We start from the raw sequence: 19,108 nt of genomic DNA, 5'->3' as shown, positions 1-19,108 counted from the left end.
ATCTTTGCACTAGTACAAGCAAGACACAGGACTGGCAATTGACTGAATGGGTAGGATAAGGAAGAGTTCAAGACGATGCAGAAATTTTGTTTACCAAGCAGCTAGAAGTGAAGAAGACCAACACTCTGCCATTATATCTCCACATTTGTAGAGGAAGAAGTTACCAAAAACCTTTCTGACTCTGCCCCCATTTATGATTCTTTAGCTAAAAACCACATTTAGTCCTTTGTCCATACTATCTCCATTATACCTAGATCATGGACACAACAGGGATTCAGCATCCAAAGTTCAGATGAGCTACGGTGCACATGGGACACAGGACAATGGAAGCTCCAAAGAAACACCAGGTCATCCCGGTCATTTTTCATTCTTGCTGTGAAGCCAGGGACTCCTTGTGAGCATCTAAACTGCACCCATGTTGGGTTCCCATCAGTCTGAAAATAGAGCTGTACATATTTCCAGCAGAGAGAGAACTGCCTTTTGTTTTGGGCAATGTTTCTCCTACTGTTTATATCTGAACATCCTAATAATACAAGCCCATGGTTACACCCAGCCTTCCCAGCCATTGCTCATATTTACTTCCTCTGCAACTGTCTCAGGAGATCCAGCCGGAGTTATCAAGCTGAACAAAAGGAAGCAAAAACCCACCATCCGGACATGGAAGCCAACACATGAGTCAAAATCTTTTCGGGGAATCAGACATGCTCGGCTGTCCTCAGTCCTTAGCCTCCTTACATCTTTTGTTTGATGCAATGCGGAATTGTCTTAGAGCAAGCAAACTTATGAAGGATATGTATTTCTTGGGAAAATGGCCCTAGACTCAAAGACAAGTTACTCCTTTGAGCTTTAGCTAATGAGGTCATGTGGCCTGCCTAAACATCATGGATAGGGACAGGTTGTCCTCTGTAAATAATTTCATTTAATGGGATCCCTGGGTGGCGCAGCAGTTTAGCGCCTGCCTTTGGCCCAGGGCGCGATCCTGGAGACCCGGGATCGAATCCCACGTCGGGCTCCCGGTGTATGGAGCCTGCTTCTCCCTCTGCCTATGTCTCTGCCTCTCTCTCTCTCTCTGTGTGTGTGACTATCATAAAAAATAATAATAATAATAATTTCATTTAATGCACCCATAATGTGGTTGCAAATCTCATAAGCATTCACCTGACACTCTTAATTACTAGCTACAAAGTATGCTCTCAATAAACCATCAATAACAAGAAGAATCCTACTACTATTCGTAGGCAATATGTTTTTCTAGGTACCCAAAGTTATAAAATTAGTAAAAGAGAAATGGCTCTTGGACTAAAATCAGTTTACATTAGCAGTCAATTCTAGATACTGATGCCCTTCTTTTTGGTCTAGTTGTGCAATAAGTTTCAGATATGTAGTGTCCTCTGGTGTTAACAGTGGTCTCAGGAAAACTCATCACGAGTTTAGCTACTGAACTACGTTAGGTGACTTCTATTGTTTACCAACCTGTGAGTTCCCTACTAGCTTTTTGAAGGATGTCGACAAAAGTGGGCCTGTTTGTACCAAAGGGTTCCTGCTAACAATAAAATTCTTCCATATCCCTTTTTGAGCATGTGATTCAGAGTTACCAACCATTTCTTGCAGGAGCAAGAAGTTATACACGCATAGAGAGGGAGTAGTCAGGAGAATGTCATATGCTAAGGAAGAGCAATACGTATGTGTATACTGGGCTGGGGGCTGGAGGGGTAAGTGACCAAGGGATTGTTAACTTATGCCTTATTATTTAGCGAAGAATTCAGAAAGGAGGTAAGATTTCAGGGATGCTAGAGGTTGATGATGGGGATCAGCAAGAGTCGATCTAAGGACAGAGACCAACAACGTATGTAGCTTCAGGAAAAACTTAAGGGAAGGCCTTGATGCAGAAGAGCTACCATGAAAGGGACTGTACAGAACTGATAAAGAGAACAGATCGGAATGCAGCATAAGCCAAATAAAGCACAGGTACATAATCTAGGATGAGAATTGTGAAGCTAATCTGCAGTGAATTACTAGGATGCCAATGGGAAGACCTGGAGTCGTAAATGTGGAATTCCATAGTGGCAGGCCCACAATCTTAATTTTGTGTTTATTGTTATACTCTATCTCCGTGTTCATACATCAACCTTTTAGTACAGCGAATGTAGCATGAGGTGTAGGAATCCTTACTTAGAAATCTTGATAGATCAATTCATTCAATTAACAAAACTTTTTGAGCATTTAATACAAATCAGGAACATTGTTTTCAGTGTTTAGATATAGCAAACAGATGAAAAAAATTACAAGCTCATTTGTATAAAAGAGCAGACTTCCACAGATAAAAAAGTGGAGAACATACACATGATCACTTGAGAACTGAAGTGGCATATACACCCAAACATTATATTTTTTTAAAACACTAAAGGTACCAAAGTTCAAAATGAAAGATAACTGGCGAATACTTCTGAATTATTTTTAAAAAAGCATTGTGGAAAAAAAAATCTGCAAAAAATTGTGCAAAAGGAATTAATTTGTATGAGGCCATGAGTCTGCCCTAAGTGTTACAGAAAGAAATCCTGTACTGGGAAAGAAGTGATAGAGGTAGGTTCTAAGATTATTTCCAACACGAAAGTTGGAATCTAAGAGTGCCTAGGTAGTTTAGATGGTTCATCTCAGCTCAAGTCTTGATCTCAGGGCCATGAGTTCAAGCCCCACACTGGAGCCTACTTAAAAAAACAAAAAACCCCTCCCAAAATCCAAAGTCTTAGAAAAGAAACACGTATGTATTTACAAATGAAAACTGATTCACATATTCATGTAACAAAAGGCACTGTTGACTTGAAGAGGAGGTCTAGGATAGCAAGAAAAAAGCATGAGCTCTGAAAAAAATCAGATCTGGGTTTGCATCCTAGGACCTATTACACATGAGCTCTGAGACCTTTGGAAAATTATGGGCTATCCCTATCTATTTTTCCACATGTAAAATGAGACAAACTAGGAATGTAAAAATGAAATGCTTGGATCTCATATCCATCCACTTTTTCCCACTTCAGACCACAAAACCAAGTTACCATGCCTTGGGCTGCCATAATGGCAGCCTACCTCATCCACACACAGCCAGAAGATCTCTTCAAAACATTATTTGAGAAGTAATATATCCAAACAAAGCCAACTTCTCATGGCTGTCAAGGCCCTGCTTTTCTAAGTCCCATTATGACTCTTTTGATACTGCTCCTCTGCTAGGCCAGTGTGTCCCTGTCATAGTGGCTCTTCCACTGCTTCCCTGAGTACCTCGGGCCTCTGCATTTCCTGTTCATTCTCTCTGGAACACTTTCCCTTGGGCTAGCTGGCATCTTTCTATCCTCTGGGGATCAGTTTTTTAAATGTTGGCACCTCAGAAACACCTTTTTATCTAAAACAGGCCTTCTGATTATTTTCTATATAGCTCACTGCTCATGCCTGTCAATTGTTTATAGTAATGCATACTTTTTCATTTCTCTCTTTAATTGTCCATCTTTGAGCAAGAAGAGGATTTTAAAGAACTGTGTACCCCTTGGACTTAGCGCTGTCACTGGCATCAAATAGGTCATTAATACCTTTTTTTTTTTTTTTTTTTAAGATTTCATTTCCTCACGAGAGACACACAGAGAGGCAGAGACACAGGCAGAGGGAGAAGCAGGTTCCTCACAAGGAGCCCAAAGTGGGACTCAATTCCAGGACCAGGATCACGCCCTGAGCCAAAGGCAGATGAGTTCAACCACTGAGCCACTCAGGTGTCCTATTAAATGTGTGTCTCTCAATGATGTAACCTCCTCTGCCTCCAAAGGGGGGAGGGGGACATGAAACTTAGCTATCTTACTTCAAACACTAGTTTCAGGACTCCTAATGTTTACTTGTCAACAATGCCTATTTTCTGAGAAGTGAAGTTTTCTCTACTGAAACTATTATACAGTTGGCAGCACAGAATAAAATATAAAAGAATACAAATTCACTTAAAAAAATTCACTTAAAAAACTTAATTTTGGGCAGTCCAGGTGGCTCAGCGGTTTAGAGCCGCCTTCAGCCCAGGGCCTGATCCTGGAGACCCAGGATTGTGTCTTGTCGGGCTCCCGGCATGGAGTCTGCTTCTCCCTCTGACTGTGTCTCCGCCTCTCTGTCTCTCATGAATAAATAAATAAAATCTTAAAAAAAAAAAAAAAAAAAGAAAAACACCTTAATTTTGTCCTTTATTAGCTGTGGCCTCGTTAAAAAAATAAAAAATCACATCTTTGTCAGTCAAGTACTTCATACTCCTCACCATGGCTCAAGAGATCTAGAGAAGCCTGACGGTCTTCATATGAACATGGAGGGGAGGGGGGGCAGGTGGTGAGCCGCTGCCTGAGCAATAAGTCTCAAATGAAACGATGTACACGGAAGTGTTTTGTTAAAACAGCATTTCTGAGCCCAATAAGCCCATGCTGATCTGGCTCCACTCATAAAGGTTTTCATGCCCAGCTAGATGGAAGAGTACTACCCATATGAGCATTATTTTAAATATTTGATATTCCCTGTGATGCCTTGACTAGGATGTTCTATACTCCCTCCCTCTTTTGCCCCCAGACAGGTAAAATCATCAAGAGTCAAGCATATAAAAGTCCTAAAAACTAGGCTCTTCTAAATATATGAGGACATAAATTTTAAAACACCACTGTGCTTTCATAGAGGTAATCCTATTTCAGAGAAACTAAAATTAATAACATCTTGGAACAAATTCAAAATGCCAAGTTCCCAAACTGCTCTCAGTCTAGGACTAGCAAGTCAGACAAGTACCTGACAGAAATTAGGAGGGATAGTGACACCACTCTACCACAAATCACGACTCCTACCTGGCTTCTCATCCAAGGTGGTATTTCACTGGCTTCTGTGTCTGGCCCTCTAGACCTGTTTCTTAGCCTTGATGGACCAATAAAAAAATCAGAAAGTCTGAAGTAATCAACTGAATTGATAAACTGATAACACAGTTCCAAAATTTCTTTACCAGGGCAATACATTACCACTCTACCTACACCCTGCTAGCTCTATACTTTCACAAGTTCAGGTATGGAGGTTTTCTTGGCAACTGTGAAGCACTTGGCTGGCTTCTAATTTCCCCTGCCTTTGCCAGAAAACTGCTAAATTTCCAAAAAGTGCTAATTGAGCCGTCCAACATTCCCAGACTTCCATCTTATGGCTGGAGGAGTCCTTACTAATTTTAGATTTCAAGGATGCCTTCTGTGAGCAATTAGCCCTTCAGTCTCCACCCCCATCCTGCTTAGACACCCAACATCACTAATGCCAAGAAAACAAATACAGCATCAACAGAGCTCATGAAAAGCAGTCAAACCAAAGCAGAAGCACCACTTCGCAACTTTAATAAATAGGTTGGAGACCCTTCCGAAGGGAACAAATGTTGTCCATCTTGCCCCTAAAGAGTTTCAAGAGACAGCAGAAAGCAACAGGTAGGAAAGATTCAGACGAAAGACAGAGAAAAGGAGACCAAGAGAAAGTGATACCCAGACAGATGGGGCTGGAGCAGGGGAGGGTGAGGGAATGGGAAGCACAAGACACAGACATCTTGGGAAAGAGCAACTCTGAAGGCAAATTTCTCCCATTGTGATTTTCAAGAGTATGAGTTCTTTTGAGCCTTAGAATGCATTTTAAAGCAAGCAAAATGACATTTCAAAAGTAAGTATGGCTCACTACTGATTCTTAAGCCCTCCATACTCTGTTCAGGTATTCTAACAACCTTAAAATCACCAATCTCACCCCTCCACCTTCTACTTTTCACACAACTTCTCAGCCTTTCTCCCAGTACAGGGCAGCCAGGGATTCAGTTACTGGATGCAGAGAGATAAAGGAACTTGAGAGCTTCGGGATTCTGAAGTGTGGCCCTTACCTTCAGCAACACCACATCCACAGTCCTGTCCACCTTGGAGATGTCACATAGGCTGTAGCGCCTCTTGTGCCGTTCATACATTTTTGTTCAAATTGCACTCCCCCAAGTCCAGAGTTTAAAATTTCTCACGCTGAGCTGGAGATCTGTGCCTTCTAGACTCTCCTCTCTATAAAACCCTCAAAGGGTCCAAAATTGATTAAAAAGAAACTGAGTGGAATCCAATTTCTTGAACTGATGACGGAGGACTTTCTGGCAACTTCAGAGCACTAGAATAATAATTTGTAATTCATAATATAAACAATAGTGCCTCACGATGCTATACTTTATGTAGATCTTGAGTGAAAGAGAAGCACATAGCATTTCCATCACTGGCGATAACTCCAGTAGAAAAATTATTAATGAGCCGGCTAAGCATAATGGCTGACACACGTGGGGGAAAAACCCAAGGCAGGCAATAAAAATCCAGTATGTACTTTGTCAGGAAAAGCAAAAGAGAGAAAAAGATAAGACAACTCTATTTCAAAGGGATTGCACAAAAACATCCTCATTCTCTCATTAAATTCTGTTCTTGTTTAAAAAAAATAATAATAACAAGGAAAATCAATTTTTCCTTTACAGGAAAATAAAAAAAAAAATAGCAGATGCTTGGAGATTCTGTTCAAAGTAGAGTCTTTAGCGTCAGCCTCTTGCTCGCTAGGCAGTAGGGCTTGGTTCTGACTTCAGTTGAAAATCTCTAATGACAGCAGAGAAAAAGGAGAAAAGAAAGACCACTCCTCCTGCGCTACTCCCTCCTCCCTCCTTGGGCGCTGGCTCTTTCCTTACCCCAGCCCCCCTTTCCCTCACCCTCAGGAACGTCACTACTTGCCCTTTTAGCTCCAGACCAGCAGCCTTGGAGGTTTGAAAACCTAATTGCAGTGGGAACATGATTCATCCACAGACAGAGAAGAGAAAAACAAGGCTTCCTTTTCCAACCCACTTCCTCCTCCTCCTCCTCCTCCTCCTCCTCCTCCCCTCCTCCTCATACTGTCCCCTATGAAAAAGGCTCTGTCAGGCATTGCAAGATGCAACTCGAACGCTATGATGTCGGAACAGTACGATAATAAAAGGGGGAGGATGTCATCCTAAACAACACGACCAAGTACAATATACTTATCTATTCCACGAAGTACAGAAAATTGAAACTACCCAAGGCGTACACCACAGCTCCCTGCCAAATGCAAACCAATGATTTAATATGAGAAAAATGTCAGCCAAGTATTTCAGGGCTATGTCTCTAGGATCCACAAGTGGCTCCCAAAGTACCTGACACGGTGTAAAAATCATCACGAGTTCATCTGTTTGCTTTTTTTTTTTGAGGCGGGGTGAGTGGGGAGAAAGTGAGTGATAGAGGGGTTTTAAAGGATACTAAGAGAAAAAGAGTGGAATGAATGGGCATTCACGGGGATACTGTTTCTGAGTGAGGAGGGTCACCTAAGCCAAACCACTTATGCTGGGATGGCTTCCCCCCTCAGGGCTTCACGTGCACTCTCTGTCACCTCATTTTTGCTGAGACCTAGCCCCACCCTGTGCAACAGCCTCAGGGCACCTATTGGAGAATTCATCCTCTTACTGCAGACACTCTCTCACTTAGTTCATAAGGGTTCTGGGAAAGAGTGGAGAGAGGCAAGAATAAGATCTTCTGGAAGCATGACTCGGCCACCATTTTCCTCTAGGGGCCGGGAGAGTCCTTAGCCAGACCTGGTGTATGAATGAGGAGGGGATTCAAATACCACAGGGAAAGGAGGAAGAGAGATTGAGCACTTAAATCTCTGTCAGCACTGCCAACAGAGTTGGTGACAAGGTTTCTCAGGAGTTTATAGAAGGGGTGTAGAAGGTCTGATGAGTCACCATTTCCTCAGGCCAGGCGTTCACGTTGCTAACCAGCTCAAAGGAGGGAAATGCAGTAAACCCTACAAGCAAGCGAGTGTTGTCCTCACCTATTACCATACTGCAACCCCAGCTGTGCCCAACGCAGAAGCCCCGATCCCCACTCCTCACTGTGTCAAGCAGGGCACGCAAAGTGGACAGGCTCCCCTCCCTACATGCGCCCCAGTGAGCCCAGGCTCTGTGATGTCACCAACACCAATGGTGAAACAGATGCTGCTTTTCATTTTCACTAGAGTAAGGATGGAAAACAGTAGAAACATGATGATTAGAGAGATTAAAAAGTTGTAAATAAAGTTCTTGCTCAGACTTACCGAAAAGGGTGGGAACCTGGCCAGGGCTTTACAAATACTTTGAGACTCTGTGATCCAGAGCACAAATCGGAAGACCCTTCAGGCTTTAGTGTATGAGAACACTGCTAGATTATCACCTTTTCTGGGTGAACTTTCATCAAGCTATAATTTAGAGGGGCACCCCCCCCCGCCCCAGCTTCTTTCCATATGAACACAAAGCCAGCTCCCCTCTGTCCTCCACTTGGTTTATTCCTCCTGCCACTCCCTTCTGTTTTAATTAGAATCAAATGTTTCCTGCTTCCAAGGTTCCCAGGCATCTCTCAAGGGATCAGAAATGCTTTAGTCACCATACAGCCTTCCATTCCCAACCTCGTCTAAGTACTTACTGCCTTAAATGCAGATAATCTATATTGCTTTGACAGATATTTTGTGCCTTGCAGTGAAGGCGAACAAATTACTGTCCTTGAGGTTTCTGTCCTCAAGAGGTTTATATCATTCGAGAGAAACCGGTTTCAAAATAATGTAATTGTCTGAAATGTTTTGAGACTTACAGACTATTATAGACTACCCTGTTTATTTCTGACCATCTGATGACTCTGTGCCAGAGGCTGGAAATCTAGGTTTCCTACTCCTGCGCACATAAGTAAACCTACTACAAAGATTTGGAGTTGTCCTTACGTATTCTGTTACTCCTTGTAGAACAAACACTCTGGGTAGGGAACAAATACTCTGGGTGGGGGGAAAAAAAGAGTCTGTTTTGCTTTCCCCTCTGGATCTGTTCAGCACTTTCCACAGAAGACAGGATCTGCAGTCCTGTGCTTTGGCTGCTGCTGTGACAATTCCAAGTTTTTATCAAAAACATCTGGAACCACTGACCAGTTATTCTGTTAGGATTTTGAAACGCAACAACCAATCATTTTATATACAAACCAGAGCTGAGAGCTATGAATTTTTGTTTTGAGAAAATTCTCCCTCTCCTTTAATTTTGGCAACTTGTACTAAAATATGTTTATTATTTACAGCCTCTTACCATAGTAGTTATTTACAAGATTAACTGTATCTCCCTTTTATGTCCTCCATCCCACTCTATCTGCAAAAGGAGTCCCAAATTCTTTAACAGAAGCAACCAGTGCTTTTACTCTTTTCACACGACAGGCCCAACATATGTTCTTAAGGATTCCAGAAGATGAAGTAAAAAAATATTTTATGAATTTTAATTCAACTATAGCATTTCTGTTCATGAATTAAATCTTCTTTTGATTTACTTAATTATAAGATCTAACACCTTATCCAAATTACTGAAGCAATTCTCATGGGTCAGCTCTATTGGGCTCCTTTTGTTGAGTTAAAGAGACCAGTCTCAAGCACCAGACAAGTTTCTGAATTAGGACACCACCTAGTGGGGATGCTAAAGACCCAAAGAGAACACCAAAAGCCAATAAGCACTGTGGGCAAAGGGAGGAGGTGAGTCTACTTCTACTAAGCATTTTTTCCTAGAACCCCAAAGTAAACATAAAGCAGCAGCAAGTGACTGGGTACTGGCTAATTGCCCTCCTCCCTCAATGATCAATTCAGTCTCTGCAGTGAAAACGAGGTACCAGGATGAAAATCAAGGGTTCTTTCTATTCCTAGGTGTGCTACACTCTTAATGGGCAATGTGGGATAATGAGTTGGACTCTGGAAAACTATAGGGGATGGGTTCTATATGAAGTTCCTTCTCAACTGGATATGGTCAGTCTGAGACTAAGAAATCTTTATCATCTGCCGTATAGCTTATAGGATGTGGGTAGATGCAGAGGAGAAAGAAAAAGGAATTGAGAAATTCTTTCAAAACTGGTGGTAGAAAACATGTAGTGTATTCTTGCGTCACTATGTTTTCCTCCTCCACTTTTCACATGAAATCAGAAGGAAGGAAAGGTCTACCACAGTTAATTTTCATTTATCTGTGATTAACTTAAAAACAGTGAGTCACCCAGATTTACCTGTTTGTTGGCAGCAAAATTTGCCAGAATACAAAATAAAACACTTCACCTCCACTTGGGCAATTCTTGTCTGCTTGGAATTACAGACTCCTTCACGTATGATGATTGATTACTTGGGACGAGAAAAAAGGAAATGATTTACAATGGCTGCAAAAGCACTGTTTCCATTTGCCATTTCCTTTTTAATTTCAACTGAGGTGTCTGAGAGCAATACTGGTCCAGGAGAGGAGGCCTACTGTCCTCGTCCCCTAGTCATTTCTTTGACCCACAGATTTGGAGGTTCCAAAGGCTGAAAAAGGCAGAGGAGAAGAGGAAGGCCTGGCAGATACCCACCAACTGTTCTGGTTCATTTGGAAGAGGGTAGAAGCAAAGCAGTGCGTCTCTTTTAACCCCTTCTTGCCTTCGCAAGAAGAAACCAGAGGACCATTTGGCTAGTAGCAGTAAATGATGTGAGCATGATAACAATGACAAAAAGAAATTAAGATGAAAGCATATAAGAAAAATAACAACAAAGCTTTAAAAATGTCTCTTCACACACTTTTGCTTGTCCTGGGAAACAGGTCTCATGGAACAAGTTCACAAATGTTAAAATTTTACTAAAACTGCCAACAGCATGGTGAAATAAAAGCAGTGGGGAGAGGAGAAAGATGGCAGAATCATAATGTGGGGTGGAAAAGTAGTGACATGCCAGTTTCTTCTGGGGCAAGATTTATTGGTAACAACGTGTACTGAGTCCTTGCTGTTTTCTAAGTGCTTCCATGGGTATAATCTCATTTATTCCTCATCAAAAGCTATATGGTTAGCATCTACTTTGCAGCTGAGGAAGAGGTGCGTTCAGAATTGCAGTCAGTTGTACAGGGTCATACAGCTAAGAACACAAGTCTCCTTTAAACTCAATTCTGTAAATCTTCTTTCTTTTCATTACACATCTTATTTTGCCTTGAGTAGTCCCTCAACGTTAAAAGCATAAAACTTGGAATTTGTAACTCTATCAATATTCTCAGACTTGATTCTATAAAAATGCCAAAGGATAGAATAATTCTTCTTCTCTCAAGAAAAATGACAAATGGTTCCTAATTTTAGAAGGTACAGGTGGAAAGTGTTATCATTAAACAGACTCGACTTCTTTGTCAACATTCTAATACTGAACATCCCCTTTCAACAGCTTCTTACTCCAATAATGTATTACAAAAATCAGAATGAATGCATCCACTGCAGAGACTAAAAAGGTTTCTAAATACTGATGACTGCGAGTCAGGCCTTCTTCAAAATGAATGGAGCTACTAATCCTAGTTTCTCTCCTTGGGACAAACATTAGCTATCTTGAGGCAGCATTTTAAATATTTGAGGATACCCATCATGACTCACCACCCTCCTCTTTAGAGCTTCTCTCCTGGATCACAGTTCCCACAACTGCAGGCAATGAGGCACCTGACCAATGGCTGTCTGTCCTCCCTGTGACCATATAACCTGGGGTGATTAAGATCAATCTGGCCATCTTCACATGAATACCACTCTACTAGAAGGATATATGCCTCTGATGAAACACACTCACTTCCTGTACCTTTTTTGTTGGACTCAAAACAGGGCTTGCTTCTCTATACTATATAATAAATGTTCCATACTATATCTTGTGATTTTAGTCTTTTTAGAGATTTTATTTATTTATTAATGAGAAACACACAGAGAGAGGCAAAGACAGAGGCAGAGGGAGAAACAGGCTCCCTGTGGGGAGCCCAATGCGTCACTAGATCACAGGACCCTGGAATCACGACCTGAGCCAAAGGCAGATGCTCAACCACTAAAAGCCACTCAGGCATCCCTAACTTTCTGATTTTATGTAAAAACCCACTTTACATCTTTCCTTTCTATGTTCTCATTTATCATTTTAGCCTAAAAACAGCATCTGGAATCTAGATTCTGTCATTGAAATAACAGCTATCCCTCCAAACTTACTATCATCCATAAACCTGAAGGGCAAGGCTAACCATGAAGGCCCCAAGGTATGTCACTAAAAGCCTCCCTCGGAAGGATGGCAATGCATCAACTAGCACTCCTGGGAAACTGCTATTCCATCAGCTACAAAGCCCATGGAACCCTGAGTGCCATTTCTTCATCTTCTTTACTATATGGAACAATCTGTAACATCTCTTGATGAAAATGAATCATACTAGATGGATGGCATTCTCTAGTTCAGACAGTCCAGTGACCCTCTCAAAAGGAGAACTGAGACACAATCCATGCAGCATACTATTTGATAATCACCATCCCTGTGTGCTCATGCACTATATTTGAAACCAGATCCCAAAGACAGTCCTTTCTGATCAACTATAAATCATATTCACTGTTATTTCTGAATCTTCTAGCAACATTTTTAGCATGATCATTATGACTATTATCACATAAAACACTACATCACTGACAAAATGAAACAAGAGCTACTCTAACTTTCTTCCTAATGGTATAAACTATTTCTCACGTGCAAAAATCTTACCAACTTCATAATCCTACAACTGCAAACTTTTAGTTGAGTAAAATAACTGTAAGTAATAGCACCTCTTTTTCTCCCCAAAGCATTAATAGTAAAAACGATATGCTCCCTCCACATTTTCTTAATCTTCAACATACTATACTATTAAATATTAAAGATCATTCAAATACACTTTTCATATTTCCTCCAAAAAATTTATATATACATTTATAAGCATGAGGTTCAGACTAAATTTCTGGTCATAACCGCTATTTCAGATAATAAGCTAGACTGTGAAAAATATTTTTTATCACTTAAATAATTTTTTTTAAAGATTTACTTATCTATTTGAGGGGCAGATGCAAAGGGAGAAGAAACTCTAAGCAGACTCCCCACTGAGTGTAGAGCTTAAGTTGGGGCTCCATTTTTACAACCCTGAAATCATGACCTGAGCTGAAATAAGAGTCGGACACATAACCAACTGCACCACCCAGGTATTCCATCACTTAAATGATTTTGAAGCAACTTTACTGAGGTATAATTGACATACAATAAATTATCCCTACTTAAGTATATCAAATATTGTATAAACATTTAATTTTTCAATAGAATTTTCAAATTTTTCCAAAGAATGTGACTTTAGGATACATTAGTATTTTAAAAACATGGAATGCTCAGAATGCTAAAAATGGCAAATTTAGTATCAGTAACAACTAAGAAATTTCACGTGGAAAATCCACAATATTGTTGTGATTGTATATGTCACATGTCACTGACCTAAACCTTCAACCCACTTTTCAGGAAGTGAAGTGAATGAGATCTATTTACTTAACGCCCCTGCTTGGCACTGAGGCCACAGCAGCAGATGAGACATTAAAGACTTAGGATAATGTGTGAGAAGTGTTGGGACAGAGGGTCACGGGGCACTATGAGAACACATGCCTGGAGAGGTATCATGCTCCAACTGCCAGCACAGGTCTACTGCAGAGATGCTGACAGAGAAGCAGGCACTAACTAGGTGGGACGTGTGCATATGCAGCTGCGGGGAGGGAGCCCCAGGACGGAGAGCCAAACAGATATTCTGGGCACAGGTTCTGACAGAGGACTGAGCACAAAGGCCCAGAGGTGAGAAACAGCAAGCGACAAAGGACAAGGCCCGAGCAGCAGAAAAAGGCTGGTGCCAGATGAGCACGCTTAGAGAAGTCTGAATCACTCCAACAAGAAAAAGCCACTGGAGGGTTGTTAGCTCGAGAAAGGCACGATCGGTTCTACAGTTCAAAAGTATCATTTTTCTAGAGCATGCTCAATAGATAGGAGGGAAAAGATGAGAGAAGCAGGGAGATTGGTCACAAAGCTGTCACGGACGCTGGAAGAGAGAAGGAAGGAAGTCTGAATTGAAGTGATGAACGAACATGGAGACCTAGAAAGGAAAATGGGAGTCACTGGGTGGAGAATGAGGAGGAAAGGTGTGGTCTGACTAGGATTATGCCCTGGGCAACCACACAGAAGGTGGAATGGAGCACAAGGAGGAGGTAGGGAGAGAGGAGATGGTGAGTTGGTTTTAGATGCAGAGAATCCAAGGATCTTAGAACCATCCAAGCAGAGTGCCCTCGTAAGCAGGCAAGCAGGTGCGTCCAGAGCCCAGGAGAATGGCAGGGACCCGGCTTTCAGATTTGGGAATCCATACACAGACAGGGCATCGGAGACACTAAAAGAAGGAAACACTTCATAGGAAGAACGGTAAACAGTGTCAAGTGTTATAAAAAAGGTCAAGTAAGTAAGAGATTTGGATTTTGCCAATCTGGTAAAATTGGTAGGGGCAGTTCTGGGGTAGCAGAGTGATGAGAGCTGGATTTAAATATCCTACCATTTCACAAAAGGGAACATTTAGGCTCTGCCTACATACTCAATTTTTCCTAGCTATCTCTTAAGATGCTTTACTTATTGCAGAAAGTATCTTAGTGAGTCTTTCTATCATGGTTGCTATAGGGTTGCTAACCTAGTAATAAATACTTTAGATTGTAAAAAAATTTCTGAGAGTAAATGAAGCATTAACAGAGAAAAAGGGCCATTAACAAAAAAGTGAGTTCTATGCAACATGTATGACTGTTCTTTTGTGTACTTTCAATTCTTTCCAAGAACTTCTGTCATAAAGACCAGAAGAGAACAGAATACTTGAGTGCACACGTTGCTATTTTGGTTAAGAATATGGACAAGTGCTTCGTAACAGCTAGAGGAGGGAAGCAGGGTGGACAGTGTTTTGGCAAGGAAATGGAAAAATTAGGGAATAGCCAATAAGTAAGAAACTCCCTTTCCATATGAACATCTATGGAAGTAAGAACAAACCTCATTCTATAAAACAAAGGCATTGAGATCAAGGGAAACAACACTGACATTTACTGACCAGAATTTCCTAATGGGATTTTGTCATCACTAGCATGTCATGGCCAGTTAGTAATGAATTAGTGAATATTAACAAAATTTATTTATCCCTTCAACAAATATTTAAATGCCTGCTGTAGTTGTGCTCTGGAAGGTGTTATGAGCTATAATATAAAGATGGATGAGACATTCCTGAGACCTCAAGGAAGGGGCAACAGCATGGAATAAAAACATGAGACAGCATGGGTAGTACAAATAAAAGGCAGAATCGTAGTAAAGGAATGAGGATCTCTGGATGAACTGATTAACTAAAAAATTCCATGAAGGCAGGCGTTGCCTTTAAAGAGTTTGAGTGAGGGTACAGATGTTGATGAATAGCAGGTATGACGGAGAATTAGCCAAACTTTCTAGTTCCATGCATCAAATCCTGTAGGGAAGTGCTGTAACATCAGCCTGAGAAAGCATTAAACACCTAGATTATAAAAGCATATGATGTCATGCCAAAAAGTCCAGACTCTATACAGAGGCCAGTGGGAGCCAGCAAGGACTTTGGAGCAGAGAAGCTGTATGACTTTTGCTGTAATTCAGGAAGATACTACAAGTCTTTGGCCTCATCAAACCTAATCTCCCTCATCTGGATATCATACCACTCACTCCATGGTTTCATCCAGTCTTACTGACTACTACTTCCCAGGATAGGTATACAGTTGGTCTCTTAAGGTTCCACAATTAGGACATGGTTCTTCCTACCTCAATGCTCCCTGGCTCTTATAGAACAGTTGTGGCTTATAGAATTCCCTATCTCGTCACTCCACCTCAGCCAAAATATACCCCTGAAATCCTACTTTCCTAATTAGGGAATATCTCTGCCTACTCAAACCCACCTTAAAACTCTATCCTTTGAACTCTGATAGTCTTGTACTCTGATGGGCTCATTTTCCAGTGTTCTGCCCTCTATTGTTATTCCTTGATGCTTACTTTGACTGTGAGTAAATGGTGAGTTCCTTAAGGGCAACAGGTGCTTCAGTTTCTCCTACAGAGTGTAAAAATGACACCAGACACCCAAAAGCTGGATGACTGATTATGTGCTTATTTATTACCACTGTCATAATCCTCAGACTTTTCCAACGGCTGATCAGTTTATTTATTAAACAATGAGAGAACAAACATTTTGCCAGTGTTAACATACAGAAGAGGTAGGTAGTCTAAAGGAGTTTCTGAATTTAAAGGATAAAAGCTTTGGTCAGACATGAAAACAATGCTCAAACAATGCTCAAAAGAACCATTCCCTCCACCTCAGGAAAATTTTGCATCCCACATAAAATTCAAACGTATTACTTTAGGAAATTACTCAACTTACTCTTATTTTTCACTTCACGGCAAAAAGAATAGCCCTAATATAGTCACTCAGTCAGAAAAGCCAAGAAATGATTCAGCTTCCCATGGAAGACTTCCCTCATCCCTCAAGGCAAACACACACCACCATACAATCATGCCTTCCAAAAAATATAGAGGTATAACTTGCTCTTTTTATCAATTGTCCAAAAAGACTTTTGTCTTTTTGTCAAAGGGAAAAGAGAAAAAATCCTTCAAGGAAAAAAGAAATCCCCTACTATTTAATACTACTGCCAGGTCAATTTTGGCATTTGCTCATTCCCAAAAGAATAAATCTGGTTTTGCTCATTGAGAGACTACTATTTGGAGCTTGTATTTGATAATCTTATTCAACTAAAACAGGTATTTTGATGTTCTGCACATTTTTAAGGAAATACAGCATACTGTTTACCTCAAATGAAATTGTGAGAATTTGTTTCGGAAGAGATGTTAGCACAAAAATATGTTTTGGGGTGGGAGTGGGTACGGATATAGCCCTTTACTGAGATACATATAGGCCAAGATGTCCCCTATAGTACATGACAGGAAGTGAAGGGTGGACAGCTGGCTAGTGACTCCAACACAATGGTCAAGAAGATAAACCCTATAGCGAGACTATCTCGGGCATGCTAAGTAACTTTTTTTTATGAGAGAGAGAGAGAGAGAGAGAGAGAGAGAGAGAGGCAGAGACACAGGCAGAGGGAGAAGCAGGCTCCATGCACCGGGAGCCCGACGTGGGACTCGATCCCGGGTCTCCAGGATCGCGCCCCGGGCCAAAGGCAGGCGCCAAACCACTGCGCCACCCAGGGATCCCCGCTAAGTAACTTTTCTGTTCCTTAGTTTCTCACCTGTACAGTAAGGGCAAAATCCACCAGGACAAAGCATGAAAGAAAAATGCCGCTATGAGGAATAAATGAATTGATACATGTAAAGTATATTCTAAGTGCCTGTGGCCTGAGTACTGTTCGTTGCTGTAATATTTTATTATTATCAATACATTTTTGTCTTATTTAGAAAGAAAAAAAGAAAGAGGTATTGAAGGCAGCATACAAGGCAAAACCAAGTAACTGAAATATTCTGACTCAAGCTAGAAATTAAAGACCAAAACACCTTTGCTTTGAATCAGATCACCATGTTCCCTCTGAAGGTATCTGTATCCTGGGACAAGAAAGGAGAGAGAGGGAAAAGTCTTCTCTTCTCTGTTAAGTGGAGAAGGCAGGGGGCCTCCCCAGAAGCTAAGACCAAAGAAGCTACTGAACTTCTCAAATGTCTTGCTGTTTTATGGAGAAGCAGCTCTTTAAAAAGGCCCAGATAGGACTGGGAACTCAGACGAAAGAGTTATTAGCCTTGGGGGGGAGGGGGGGGAAGAAAAAGAAAAATGCTCTTTATCTGAGGCAAAGGGAAAGGAGTAAGGAAAGGCAGATATTTATAGATTTTTCCTGGCTAACCCCCAAGTGCCTAATTTGGACAGAATTTATAGTATCCCTGAACAATCCCCACCCAGAAGGCTGAAATACCAGAGTGACCCGCTGGGATAAAGAACATTTGGCTTTAAGAGGTGACTCTGGGAGAGAAGACCAGCATAATGACAGCTTCTCTAGCCTTTTCTCTCACCTATTCTTGTAAGACTCTTCTACTGCAGCCACACAAGTCAACTTACTGTCTTGTGTTCAGACTAGACTTTATACCTGGCTGACTCTGCATCCTTGATCCTGCCCTCATAGTCTTCCCCATCTCTGCAAAACCGGTCAAGTCTTTAACTCCTTCCTATGTGATCACCTTCATGATGCTTCCACCAAGTACTTCAGTCAAAAAGCTTGACTCTATCAGAACTGTGTTAGCTCTCCTACCATACTGAAAGCATCCATCGATTATCACACTAATCTGGGTACCTGCTCTACAAGTCACTTGGAGCAAGACCTCTCTATTTCTTGGATTTCCTATAGATTCCTGGCCTTAGCAATCAACAAATAGTTCCTACAGGAATAAGTAAGCATATATATCTCTGTCTGAAGAAAATATTTCAAGCAAGGCAATGCATTTCTCAGATCACACTGGTATAGGCAATATAGACTCAAGCTACTTTTATTCATAAATTTAAATAATTCATGAATTTCTGATATGGAGATAAGCACGAGAAAAAGTATCTACTCTGCTCTCCACCAACAAATGGCATATTTGTTTGTCCTGTCAATAAAAAGGACATATCAGAAATTAATCAGCAAGTAGAATACCTTCCCTGTCTACCCTGAATGGCTTTTTGAAATATAAACTGCAGTTGAGGTAGGTTTTGCAAGGCCATTCTTGAGATCTGACTAAATATACATTGATTTTTATTTGTTCATAATTAACAACAGACTGAGATAATCCAGTACCTTTCTAAATATACAGATGTCTCTTTCTGGAATTAATATAAATGTTTTTAACACAAACCTTGAAAAAAGGAAACTGTTTCCAGTGAAACTTTAAAAAACACATACTCTTCACAAAACGGTGAATTATTAAAGACTAAGTTTCACGGAAGCATTTAATACTTTCTTCAATGATGTGCATATGTTCAAAGTGTGTGTTTAATGGCTCAGAAGACTGCATCACACTGACGAGCCGTTGGCTATGCCAAGGAAAATACAACTAACAAATCAGGCTACTGTGGAGATAGTTTTAAGTATCATCGGGGCTACTTCACTGAGCTTCCAGCACAGTGGAAGTGAAAGGACACAGAGGAGGCCTTTGCCTCGTCCCTCCAACTTGCCACATGTAAAGTGCCCAATGAGGATGCTATAAGAAC

The 19,108-nt window shown here is 41.0% G+C and overlaps 1 protein-coding gene across 19 annotated transcripts in view; it reads right to left on the bottom strand.

Moving 5' to 3' along the window:
- The window catches only part of AKAP13 (A-kinase anchoring protein 13), a 320,680-nt gene that overhangs the window by 105,490 nt on the left and 196,082 nt on the right, over positions 1-19,108 (bottom strand). The window contains exon 1 of one of the 19 annotated variants that reach the window (XM_072798995.1): positions 5,897-6,807. The exons of the other annotated variants lie outside the window; for them this stretch is intronic. Coding sequence (XP_072655096.1) covers positions 5,897-5,977 — 81 coding nt within the window. The 5' untranslated portion in view covers positions 5,978-6,807. Of the gene's footprint in view, positions 1-5,896; positions 6,808-19,108 lie in introns of those variants that run through there. 19 annotated transcript variants of the gene reach the window in all.

This window comes from Canis lupus, chromosome 2 (genome assembly GCF_048164855.1).
Source record: "Canis lupus baileyi chromosome 2, mCanLup2.hap1, whole genome shotgun sequence".
Taxonomy (NCBI): Eukaryota; Metazoa; Chordata; class Mammalia; order Carnivora; family Canidae; genus Canis; species Canis lupus.
Note: the sequence above shows the minus strand (reverse complement) of the source record. Positions and strands in the feature narration are given on the sequence as shown.